General features: G+C 48.4%; 1 protein-coding gene across 1 annotated transcript in view; it reads left to right on the top strand.

The window, feature by feature from the left end:
• EPG5 (ectopic P-granules 5 autophagy tethering factor) overlaps positions 1 to 12744 on the top strand; it is an 80586-nt gene that overhangs the window by 26408 nt on the left and 41434 nt on the right. Inside the window, exons 15-21 of the mRNA XM_080973362.1 lie at positions 943 to 1062; positions 2402 to 2661; positions 4518 to 4658; positions 5591 to 5735; positions 8236 to 8433; positions 10649 to 10759; positions 11594 to 11713. Of these exons, the coding sequence (XP_080829488.1) occupies positions 943 to 1062; positions 2402 to 2661; positions 4518 to 4658; positions 5591 to 5735; positions 8236 to 8433; positions 10649 to 10759; positions 11594 to 11713 (1095 nt within the window). The remainder of the gene's footprint in view (positions 1 to 942; positions 1063 to 2401; positions 2662 to 4517; positions 4659 to 5590; positions 5736 to 8235; positions 8434 to 10648; positions 10760 to 11593; positions 11714 to 12744) is intronic.

Here is a 12744-nt window from a genome sequence, read left to right as displayed (position 1 = left end):
CGGACACTGAGGTCCAGCGCCAAGGGCCTTCTGGCGGTTCCCTCGCTGCGAGAAGCCAAGTTACAGGGAACCAGGCAGAGGGCCTTCTCGGTGGTGGCACCCGCCCTGTGGAACCCCCGCCCACCAGATGTCAAAGAGAAAAATAACTACCAAACTTTTAGAAGACATCTAAAGGAAGCTTAGGGAAGATTTTAATGTTTAATAGGTTATTGTATTTTAGTGTTTTGTTGGAAGCCGCCCAGAGTGGCTGGGGGGACCCAGCCAGATGGGCGGGGTATAAATAATAAATTATTATTATTATTATTATTATTATTATTATTATTATTATTAAACCTGGTTTCAGTCCAGAGAAAGGTTTGTGCAGATTTCATAGAGCCCTTTTCTACATGAGGGCTGCATTCTCCTATGGGCAATTTTGTGAGGCCACTGAATGGGTGGGGACAGAGCAGAAATGGGCGGAGCAACGAATGCAAATTTTACCTCTCTACAAAAGGCTAGTTTTTATCCACATTGCAAATGAGCAGCCCAAAGGCTTGGGTAAATGGAATTTTTTTACCCCTGGCCTCTGAAAACAGACATAATAATAATAATTTATTATTTATACCCTGCCCATCTGGCTGGGCTTCCCCAGCCACTCTGGGCGGCTTCCAACAAAATATTAAAACACAGAGGCATGCCTCTGCAAGCCACCACTGTTTATTTGCCAGCATGCTCCCCTTCTGGGAGGCTTTGCCTTCTCCCTGCTAGTGCAGGGAGGAAACAGGCCAGGGGCTGTTACTCTTCAAGCAACTCTACTCAGTAGGCCAAGAACAACCCTCAGTTCATTGGGACAGACCGCAGTCCCTTGTTCAAACATACCTGCCCCAGGGACCACGGTTTACTGTGATGTGATGGGAGGGTTGTACATTTAAGGCCCGTGTCTTAAACGTCATTCACCATCAGGGTGGCCTTCATCTCGACCCAACGGTCCACGCTGAAGTTGCGCTAATGGTCTTAGAAGCTTACCAGAAGTACCTCTCTCAGAAACCGTACAGCGGGCTCATCTCTGAAAGCATCAAGCAGGTACGTCCTTCTTCCTTGAATGCTTCTTGTTAGCTTGGCTTTTTTGCACTGAAGTTTTTTTTTTATTAAGTTCCCCAAAATTCACACATACATTTCAATACAGTGGAACCTCGGGTTGTGAATGTGATCCGTGCGGGAGGCACATTCGCAACCCTCAGCGCCGCGTCTGCACATGCGCAAAGTGCTATTTAGTGCTTCTGTGCATGTGTGAGCACCGAAACCCAGAAGTAACCCCTTCTGGTGCTTCCGGGTTCAGCGCGGTGTGCAACCTGAAAATTTCGTAACCTGAAGCTTCTGTAACCCGAGGTACCACTGTACATAATAAAAACTTTTCCCCAACTTCTCACCTGCTTTTCCATGGTGTTTCCATTTCTCACCCCCGCTGCACCCTCTCTTAAACCTTAAGAAAACTGCCGTAATCTTTAATCCCTTCTATTGCTCACAGTGTCAAATCCTTCTTGTGTGTTCATCATGTAATAATACTTTATACAATCCTGTTTGCTATGGGGGAGGCAGCGACCAGCTGGGTTCCCATAAACTGTTGCTTAAAAACTGTCCTGCACTTCTGTTGGATGTAAGGTTGGGCAGTTGTTCCCTAAGTCCCTCCCATAAATGTAGATGAAGCCTGTGGCCAATGCAGATTTTTGCTGGACTACAATTCCCATCATTCCTGACCATCAGCGGTGCTGGTGTGCTGATGGGAGTTGGAGTCCATCAATCTTCAGGTTAAAGCAACGCTAAGCGACTTTGCACCGCTCCAAGATGCTGTGTAGACAAACCGGAAGTCGCTTCTCTCTTATGGAACCGCCTCTCCCGATATGCCCCATGGAGGACCTTAAGGTCCATAAATAGCAACACCCTAGAGGTCCTGGGCCCTAAGGAAGTCAGATTAGCCTCAGCCAGAGGCAGGGCCTTTTCAACACTGGCTCCGGCCTTGTGGAACGCTCTGTCTCATGAGACCAGGGCCCTGCAGGATCTGTAAGACAGAGTTGTTCCGCCTGGCCTTTGGCTTGGAATAAATCTCCTTCCCCTCTTTCCTTTTTCCTTTCTCCTTCTGTGATGCAACCCCTATTTGGGGACTTCCCTGCCTTTTTTCTGGCCCACGTAGGACCAGTCTGGATAGTTGACCTTGGCGAAGACTTGACATTTTCATCCCCAAAAAGTTTTTGCTTTGAGTTTCTACTGAAATGAGGCTGCATTTTAATGTTGTACTTAATCTTGTTTCGAAGTTGTATTTTAATCAATCGTTTTTACCTGGTGTTAGCCGCCCTGAGCCCGGTCTTGGCTGGGGAAGGCGGGGTATAAATAAAATTTATTATTATTATTTATCATTGTCTAGGTCTCCTACCTGGCCAGCGTCGTCCGTTATGGAGAGACACCCGAAACCTCCTTCAACCAGTGGGCCTGGGGGCTGGTTTTGAGGCTGAAACTGCACGCCAACGACTACGGCATGCAGCAGGGCTGGCCTCTCGCTCCCGTCTCCTCTGCGGCGCTTGAGCTGGCAGAATCGCCCACCTTTCACCCACTGTTGAAGGCCGTCCGGTCGGGCCTCCCTATTGGCTGCTACCTGGCGTTGGCCATGACGACGGTGGGGCATAGGTGAGTGCCAGGAGAACTCTCCCTTGCCCTCTGTGTCCTCGGTGGTGCATTTCTGGGTTTACATGCATCCCCCGCCCCAGGCCTGCAGCTCGTTCACAGTCAATCAGAAAGCGTAGGGAAGGTAGTGCAATCATGGCTCAGAGGAACCTGGGGAATCCCCCCTGTAATGGTTCTAGGGGTTGCTCGTGCGTAAATCGGCGCCACACCTGGCTGGGTTGCCTGAGTGAACCCTTTCTGTCCGGACAGCCGCTCGCCCGTGGCTGTCTCAATCGCTGGCAGAATCCGTCAGTGGGCGTTTCTTGAACTTCTTCCAGCAAAGAAGCTCTTTGATGCTGAGTCTCCGCCTACTCTCCCTGTGCGGAAGCCTTCTGCGCAGGGAGGGTGTGGGCAGCGGAGGACCCGTGCTCTCCCCGCTGGTCCCCGGAGAGGAGTCATGGAGCCACCTCGCTGATTCCCCCATCTGCCCCCCTTCTCCACTGGTGCTACGCTGATTTCCTTCCCCAGAAGATGTGCTGCTTCTCTCCCTCCCGGGACGCTCTCCGGAATCCCTCTGGAGCCCTCCCTCTCCCTCTGGCTCCGATGGCAGTTCCCTGACACCCCCCTCCCAAAAAACCCCTCAAGCTGACCTGCCCTTGCATCACAGGAACATAGGAAGCTGTCTTATACAGAGCCAGACCATTGGTCTGTGTAACGGACAGACAATGGCTCTCCTAGGTTTCAGGGCGGGGTATAAATAATAAATTATTATTCTGGGAATGGAACTTGGCATCTTCTTCAGGCAAATCAGGTTCTCTGCCCCTGAGCAACGGCCCTTCCCCTTGCTTATTTGTTTATTTATTAAACTTACCACAGCCATACCTCGGGTTGCGAACGTGATCCTTGCAGGAGGCACGTTCGCAACCCGCAGTGCCGTGTCTGCGCACGTGTGTGACGTGATTCGGCGCTTCTGCGCATGTGTGTGATGTCATTTTGTGTTTTTGCGCATGCGCGAGCGCCGAAACCTGGAAGTAACCTGTTCCGGTACTTCCAGGTTTGGCGCGGACCACAACCCAAAAACGCGCAACCCGCAGCGTTCATAACTTGAAGTATGACTGTACAGTGGTACCTTGGTTTTTGAACAGAATGCGTTCCGGGAGCCCGTTCAACTCCCGGAACCATTTGAAAACCGAAGCATGACTTCTGATTGTCTGTAGGAGTGTCCTGCAGCCAATCGGAAGCCACAGAAGCCGCGCCAGATGTTCAGCTTCCGAAAATCATTCGAAAACCGGAACACTCACTTCCGGGTTTCGATCGTTCAGGAACCAATCTGTTCGGGAGCCGAGGCGTTCGGGATCCAGGGTACAACTGTAGTTTTGGATTTGATATCCCGCCTTTCACTCCCTTTAAGGAGTCTCAAAGCGGCTAACATTCTCCTTTCCCTTCCTCCCCCACAACAAACACTCTGTGAGGTGAGCGGGGCTGAGAGACTTCAGAGAAGTGTGACTGGCCCAAGGTCACCCAGCAGCTGCATGTGGAGGAGCGGAGACGCGAACCCGGTTCCCCAGATTACGTGACTACCGCTCTTAACCACTACACCATACTGGCTCTCCAGTATGCTTGTCATGTGAAAGTCTCCAAGCAATGTCCAGTAAAGATAGATTTACAGCACATAATGGGGCTGGGGGGAGGTGGCAGCTGCCCAGTGCATCTTCTCATCTGTCTCCCCATAATAGCTTTGAGGCAGGAATCCCCTCAGAAGAATTTGTGTCAGCTTCCTGGAAGCCTGCAGGTGTGGGAGCAGATCACCCTTCTGCCTGTTAATACCGTTATCATTTTGTCCAATGACTAACATACATTTTCCTCTTATCCTTCAATAGTGTTGAGAAGTTCTGTGCTGAAGGGATCTCACTCCTGGGCGTTTTGGTGCAGTCGCGGCATCTGAGAACAGTGGTTCATGTGCTGGATAAAGTCTTAGCGTTGTTCTACCCATGCCAGTATTACCTGCTGAAGAACGAACAGTAAGTCCAAGACTGCCTGCCTTGCTTGTATCCCCCATCCATCCTTTCAAAATTCTGCTGTTGTTGCATCTCAAGGCAGCCCTGTATAGGAAAGTTTTTAATGTTTAATGTTTTATTATGTTTTTGAATATGCTGGGAAGAGTGGCTGGGACAACCCAGTCAGATGGACAGGGGTACAAATATTATTATTATTATTATTAATTAAATAGGGCAGGGTGGTTTTTGCGGCTCAGCCAGAGGGCCCTTTCTGAGAGTTGGTATATGTCAGGCATAGGCAAACTTGGCCCTCCAGATGTTTTTGGCCTACAACTCCCAGGATCCCTAGCTAGCAGGACCAGTGGTCAGGGATGATGGGAACTATAGTCCCGAAACATCTGGAGGGCTGAGTTTGCCTATGCCTGGTATATGTAGTGCACAGCATTTGAAATTAGCTGGGCATTTTGCAACTGGCAACTGGTCTTTTGCAACAGGATTGATATGTCCAGGTGCCACCTTTGGCGCCTAACATATCCACCTGCCTGTGGGTGATTCAGGGGGCCTGCAGAGTAGCGCGGCAGCAAAAGACATGCCTTTGTTTTTTTGCTGTTGCTGCTGCGCTGCCGGGCAAATCAGCTGTTTTGCGGGGTAGCGCGGTAGCAAAATACATGCCTTTTGCTGCTGTGCTACCTTGCAGACCCCCTGAATCAGCAAAAAATTGAAAGAAAGAACTTTTTTTTTTTACTGCTATCTGTCTTTAAAAAAGAAATCCCAGTTTATGTGCAAAAAATGGTGACTGGACATTCTGTTTTGGTACCCACCATCCAGATCCCAGCAGTCATATGGCTCCTAGCTTTTGTATCCTAGTTTGTAACAGTGGTAGTGGGGCAACTGTACCTTTTCGACCTAGCAACTAAATTGGCAACTTGTTCTTTGTCCTGTCCCGCCCCACCCAGGTTTCTGTCTTGCCTCTATCAATTCCTTCAGCTGGACAGTGGCGTCCCCCAAGGGATGACCCAGCAAGTGACGCAGAAAGTCACTCAGCACTTAACTGGGACAAGTTACGGTGAAAACATCAAGCTGCTCAACTGCATGATTCAGGTCAGGAGCTGGAAGCATGTCTTCTTCGACCGTGGACTCTTTTAAGGCTGGAAGGGAACCAAGGGACCAAAGCACCCATCCCTTTGCTCCTAAAGATCAGCCTACATGGTGCAAGACTAGAATGTGCCACAAGACAAAAGCAAGGAGTTATTGACAGTTTTACCGCTTCCTTTAAACTGCTTAGAGGCTTTACAGCAATCAAGCAGCATATGAATTTTTGTTAAATAAAATAAGGGTGGTTGCCCCATGTAAACGAATGTGTGTGTCCCCGCAAGCGTGGAATCTCAGAATCATCCAATTGTCAAGTTGGAAATGACCCAAAGGGTCCCTTATTCCAAACCTCTGCAATGCAGGAATCTCAGCTAATGAATCTCTGACAGAACATGTGTAGTATTGCAAGTGTATAATGCGGCTTTCTGAGAATCTTGGCTCTTCCTTCCTTTCCCAAATTAAGCTTATCTTAGGCTCGACAAGATAGGCTTGAGAGCTTGTAGATCCGCATCTGCTGAAATTCCAGGAGTTCCAGGGATGACTGAATGAGAGCGACAGGGGCCGGGGTGGGGTTCAGGGTACATCAATGCAGCTAAAATGTCATGGCCCCGACCTCTGGAAGCAGCCAGGACTTTGACGCAGGGGAACAGAAGTCAGGACCAGCTGTGCAAGCAACATCAGACCACATAACACCGGTCTTGAAAGACCTACACTGGCTCCCAGTACGTTTCCAAGCACAACAAAGTGTTGGTGCTGACTTTTAAAGCCCTAAATGGCCTTGGCCCAGTATACCTGAAGGAGCATCTCCACCCCCATTGTTCTACCCGGATACTGAGGTCCAGTGCCGAGGGCCTTCTGGAGGTTCCCTCACAGCGTGAAACCAAGTTACAGGGAACCAGGCAGAGGGCCTTCTCGGTAGTGGCACCCTCCCTGTGGAACGCCCTCCCACCAGATGTCAAAGAGAAGAACAACTACCAGACTTTTAGAAGACATCTGAAGGCAGCCCTCTTTAGGGAGGCTTTTAATGTTTGATGTATTGCGGTATTTTAATATTTTGATGGAAGCCGCCCAGAGTGGCTGGGGAAGCCCAGCCAGATGGGCGGGGTATAAATAATAAATTATTATTATATATTATATTATTCTGGGTCCAGGCAGAGTCTCCAGTGCGGAGCCAGAACCGGCCAGCTGGAAGTGCCTTCAGCTGCCCCTTCCCCATCGAGGCCAATGGTCTTTGTCCATGCCAGGAGCCTCACTCTTTTCAGTGCTTGTGTTTGGCAAGCACTGCCAAAGAGGCAACTGCCAAAGAGGCAACTGCCAAAGAGGCAACTGCCAAAGAGGCAAAAAGGCTAGAGGCCTGCTCCACCTTTCAGCAAAGGCTTGAACAGCCTGGGAAGGGTTCTATGACCTCAGCAAATTGCCAGCTCGGTACTGTCCAAGGTCCTGTGATGAGAGAGAGAGAGAGACTGGGAATCCTGATAGTAGATGATTCGGTCAAGGAAGCCAAGTTGCATGCAGCTGGGGGGCATGGAGGCTTGTAGAATCGCCAAGCTCTTCTGGATTTCTGACCGTTTCTGAGGCCAACCCCAGGGAGATTCTGGAGAAACATCAGGAAGAATTTTCAGACAGCGACAGCTTTTCGGCACTGGGATGGGCTCCCTCAGAAGGTGGTGGACTCCTTCCTTGGAGGTTTTTAAGCAGAGGTTGGATGGCCATCTGTCAGGGATGCCTTTAAAGCCCTAAACGGCCTCGGTCCGGTATACCTGAAGGAGCATCTCCACCCTCATCGTTCTGCCCAGACACTGAGGTCCAGCATCGAGGGCCTTCTGGCAGTTCCCTCATTGCAAGAAGTGAGGTTACACGGAACCAGGCAGAGGGCCTTCTCGGTAGTGGCACCCGCCCTGTGGAACGCCCTCCCACCAGATGTCAAAGAGAAAAACAACTACCAGACTTTTAGAAGACATTCCCTGTTTAGGGTAGCTTTTAATGTTTAATAGGTTATTGTATTTTAATATTCTGTTGGAAGCCTCCCAGAGTGGCTGGGGAAACCCAGCCAGATGGGCAGGGTATAAATAATAAATTAATATTATTGTTATTAGTGGAGATTCTTGCATTGCAAGGGGTTGGACTACATGACCCTTGGGGTCCCTTCCGGCACTACAATTCTCTGACCACCCTGAGTCTCCCATCAGAAGAAACATGCAAAAATGGTGGGCAAAAGATACAGTGTCAGTGAGTTGGCTGTGCTGTGGATGAGTGAGAATCAGGCGCTGTTCTCTCTCTCTCTCTCTCTCTCTCTCTCTCTCTCTCTCTGTACAGCCCATGCAATGAGCACCTCCATGCAAATACAGTTTTGACTGCTTTTCTGTCGCCTGCAGAAATCCGTCTCTAATGGTGGCAGCATTTTATAAGAAGGGCTGTTCTCACGCCTTGTTGCTGCCCTCCAGGTCTGTGGGTTCTCTCCGGCCCTTATTGCGATCTCATTTCATCCTTCCACCCTTTTTCTTGGCAGACTCACATTTTTATGAGCAGCCTTCCCAACGGAGTCGGGCCAGCGGCCGTGTTGGAGTTCTGGGTCCAGGCCCTCATCAGCCAACCGCTGTGGCACAAGGAGAGAGCCATACTCTGCCTGATGGACCACTTGTGCCAAGCCGCTTTCCAGTTCAACCAAGAGGACTGTGTGCAGAAGCTGCTGTACCAGCAACACAAGGTACGGATGCTCCATCCCTCTTTCCCTCCTGGGTTAGGAGACGCTTTAACTAGCAGTGTCTGTTGGTGTTTTGCAACTTTGACCTGTTGCAGGACCTTAGCCAGACCTTAGCAGAGCATACGCAGAGTTCCAGAAAGCAATCAGTTGCAGGCAGGATGGACGAAGCAGGAACAAATGCTGCTACTAGTAACTTGGTTGCTTTGATGTGTTTATTATTTACGGCAGACTCTACAAGTTATTTCAGTGGTACCTCTAGATACGAATGGGATCCGTTCCGGAGCCCCGTTCGCATCTAGAAGCAAATGTAACAAGTGACGGCACGTCTGTGCATGCGCGCATCACTTTTTGCCGCTTCTGCGCATGACGTCATTTTGAGCGCATGCGCAAGCGGCAAAACCCGGAAGTAACGCGCTCCGTTACTTCCGGGTTGCTGCGGAGCGCAACTCAAACGCACTCAACCCAAAGCGCATTCAACCGAGGTATGACTGTATATACAAGAACAGAAACGTGGATCTTAACTAGCTCTCTCTTAAACGCCAAACGACTCTCAGAACATCACACTGACCGACAACACAGTCCAGTCAGTAAGGTCATAAATCATCATGCCCTTGTGAGACTTCAACTTTAAACTGTTTCCAGGCTCCCATATCTCCAGGCAGATAACTCTCTGCTCAGTCATCCTTGTCTGTCGGCCAACTCTTAATTGACTCTGTGAAGCTGCACAGAATAGCACGTAGTCAAAAATCCCAACAGTGTCTGTCTTGAGAGACGATGGAGTGCACTTCTTGGGGTGACCATCCCCGGAGGTGCAAGCCTGGATGTCCTGGGCTGCCCAGACGACAAGACCCTCTCTCAGCCTCGCTGATGTGGTCCAAAGGAATGCATAGCAATGTCTTTGGCACCAGCTTGGCTGCAGGAATTGCTGGACGGAGGCGTACAAGGCGCCATCCAACCATCTTAGGGATTCCACTCTAGATTTGTGTAGGGTTTTCTTCTCCTGAAGATATCCAGCAAGGCAGTGAAGGTTTAGGATCAGAGTCTCCTTCTCCTTGATGGGCTTCCTTCCCTGGCTGATGACTCCCATCTGCCCCATATATTTAAATAATGGCCAAGTAATGCAGAATGTGGGACATGGGTGGCGCTGTGGGTTAAACCACTCAGCCTCTTGGGCTTGCCGATCAGAAGGTTGGCGGTTTGAATCCCTGTGACAGGGTGAGCTCCTGTTGCTCGGTCCCTGCTCCTGTCAACCTAGCAGTTCGAAAGCACATCAAAGTGCAAGTAGATAAATAGGTACCGCTCTGGCGGGAAGGTAAACGGCGTTTCCGTGCGCTGCTCTGGTTCGCCAGAAGCGGCTTAGACATGCTGGCCACATGACCCGGAAGCTGTACGCCGGCTCCTTCGGCCAATAAAGTGAGATGAGCGCCGCAACCCCAGAGTCGGTCACAACTGGACCTAATGGTCAGGGGTCCCTTTACCTTTACCTTTACCTTTAATGCAGAATGTGTTGGGATGCTGTGGTCGCCTGTTCCCTGCTCTGGAAGTGGGTTGGACTTGTTGAGCTTTGGGATCACTTATAACACTTGGACTCTGCGATTCTTGGGTGTGTGGCTACTTAATTCATGGGCATGGCCCTTCCTTCTTCCTATGACCTCATGCAGGCTTCCTTAACCTTGGCTCTCCAGATGTTTTTGGCTTACAACTCCCATCATCCCTAGCTAGCAGGACCAGTGGTCAGGGATGATAGGAATTGCAGTCTCAAAACATCTGGAGGGCCGAGGTTGAGGAAGCCTGACTTAATGTTTAGAAGAAACCACCACTCTTAGAAGCTGAACCTGTTGATTGCCACCCTCTGGAGGAGATTTGCTCTATTTATGTGACAGCTCTTCAGATATTTGAAGATGGTGGTCCCCAGTGCTTCTTCCTCGTCTCTTCTCGAAGCTAAACTTGCACGTTCTCCAGACTCCAAAGCCTCGTTGCTGCCCTCTTCAGGCTAGAGTTTGGCTTCCCTGTTCTATATATTGCGTCAAACATTGTTATGTCAAATGCTGTTTGAAACTGTGTCCCCCTGACCTCTGATAACAGGCAAGAAGTGTGTTCTTAAAGTCTGAATATGCTTCTGTGGCTTAATTCCCATTGCCTTTCAGCCTAAATCTCTGGCCTGCAATGGCTCAAGGTCTTCTCACCTGAACTTTTCTCTCTCACCCAACCTTCCCAGAATGCCTTGGGCTACCACTGTGACAAGGGGCTGCTCTCTTCCTTAGTCAGCTGGATCGTGGCCGGAAATGTCACGCCTTCGTTCATCGAGGGAAACGCAAATTCCGCGCAGGTAGGGAAGTGCCATAGAGTTGACGTCCTAGAATGGGCTTGGAGGGTATTGCCCAGCCTTGCTCTCTAACTGGGAAGAAACCAGGGTGGATTTGATTGAAATCAAATCACAATTTAAATCACCGGTCAGTAAGACTTGATTTAAATCCCCCCCCCCTTTTTTTTTTTTACAGAAAGACTCATTCTTGCTGGTATAATCTTAATATTTGCAACCAGACAAAGGTTTCATTTTTGGAATAATAAATTTTCAGAGTAGTTTTTACAGTTATATCAAAAATCCCTGATTTGGTTATACTATTAGAAATACATAGACAGATAATTATGAAATTATTGTGAGGTTTAATAAGTTAGCTGTTTATATTTGGACAACTTTTCTGCTGTACTTTATTGAAAGGAGAAAAAGAATCATTTCCTAAATAACAATTTAAACAATTTATTTAACTAAAACAGTAACATTATGGTATACGTAACCATGTTTGTTAACTGATGTGGTTAAAATAATTTTAGAAAACCAAAAACTTAGACTTAGTTGTAGCACAAATGAAAAACCTAAAACAAATCCTTATTCCTGATGAATAGCCTTTGGACTATAATGTAACTTAAATAGAAAACTATCTTTAGAAAGATTCCCCCCTGAAAGCATTTTATTTTAAAAATCCAATTTAAATTAAAAAAATCTGATTTAAATAGAAAAAATCCATTTTAAAATATATTTTTAAAAATAAAAAAACATTTATTTTTATCCTCCCTGGAAGAAACCATTTTGAGTCTCGATGGGCCTCCTGGGAGCAGATGCTTCTCTTTCCTTGGTAGCCTTTGCTTTTATTACTTTCAGGTCTGGTTTGCGTGGACCATTCTGAATACGGAGTCCATCTTCGAAGAGGATTCCCAGCTTCGCAGAGTCGTGGAAAAGGAGTTGGTGGTCAGTAATTCGGCTCCTGATCAGGCTCTGAAGGTAGGACCAACGTGTCTTCTCTAGGCGATGGGTGCCTTCTCTGAAAAGGCACCCAATGTTAGGATATGGTTCCGTTCCACCTTTAGAACAGGCATGTGGAGTTGTTGCATGTCACAATTCTGTTTACTTCCAGCACAGTTTGCTGGGAACCTCCGTTGTATATAGCTTTTGCCTGTGTTGCTGTTTGCTTGGAAACGAAGGGAAGCAGACAGGTTTTTCCTTTGTCCTGATGCTGAATAAACGCTTGTAAATATGCTTACATATGCCTCTGTGCGCTACTTCCGTTGCAAAGAGTTCTTATCTCTGCTAGCTTGCATGCTCAGTCTCTAAAGGTCGCAGTTTTGATGCTGTTCCAAGAACCGGAGTTCGCCCGGCTGCCGGTCGGTGGGCTGGAGCCAGCTGGGGGCCTGCCAATTGCCCCCGTCTCCCCAGATGTATCCCAGCACCCAGAACAAGCTCGTGATGGGGAAAATTGACTTCACAGATATTGGCATAACCTATTTGGTGTTTCACAGCTTTCTGACTAGTTGCAGGACCTTAGCCAGACCTAGCAGAGTACACACAGAATCCACGGAAGCACTTGGCGACTTGGCTGCAGACAGGATAGACGAAGCAGGAACCAGGAACTTGTAGTTAGGTGTTTATTATATACAGTGGACCATAGCTGTCAACTTACAGATTTGAAAATAAGGGACCAGCAACCTCGAAAATAAGGGATCAGCAGCCAAAATAAGGGATCAACAATTACTTTGATAAAATACATATTTTGTTGCATGCAAATGGCTTTAGATACCTATTAGGTCCATAAATTACCATATAGCATATATTCAACACACAAAAACAGCAACAATTTGTTGTTGACAAAGGACAGCTGGACATAGAAAGGGCCCCATTACCTTCAGTAGCTTATTTAAGGGACATCATCAATAAGAGACAGCAGCGGGACATGGTGCTGGGATAAGGGACTGTTCCGCCAAATAAGGGACGCTTGACAGCTATGCAGTGGACTATTTACAGGAACAGAACACGGA

This window comes from Podarcis pityusensis, assembly GCF_964106645.2.
Source record: "Podarcis pityusensis genome assembly, chromosome: 11".
Classification (NCBI taxonomy): Eukaryota; Metazoa; Chordata; class Lepidosauria; order Squamata; family Lacertidae; genus Podarcis; species Podarcis pityusensis.
The sequence above is the reverse complement of the archived record's forward strand: the minus strand, read 5'-3'. Positions and strand labels throughout refer to the sequence as shown.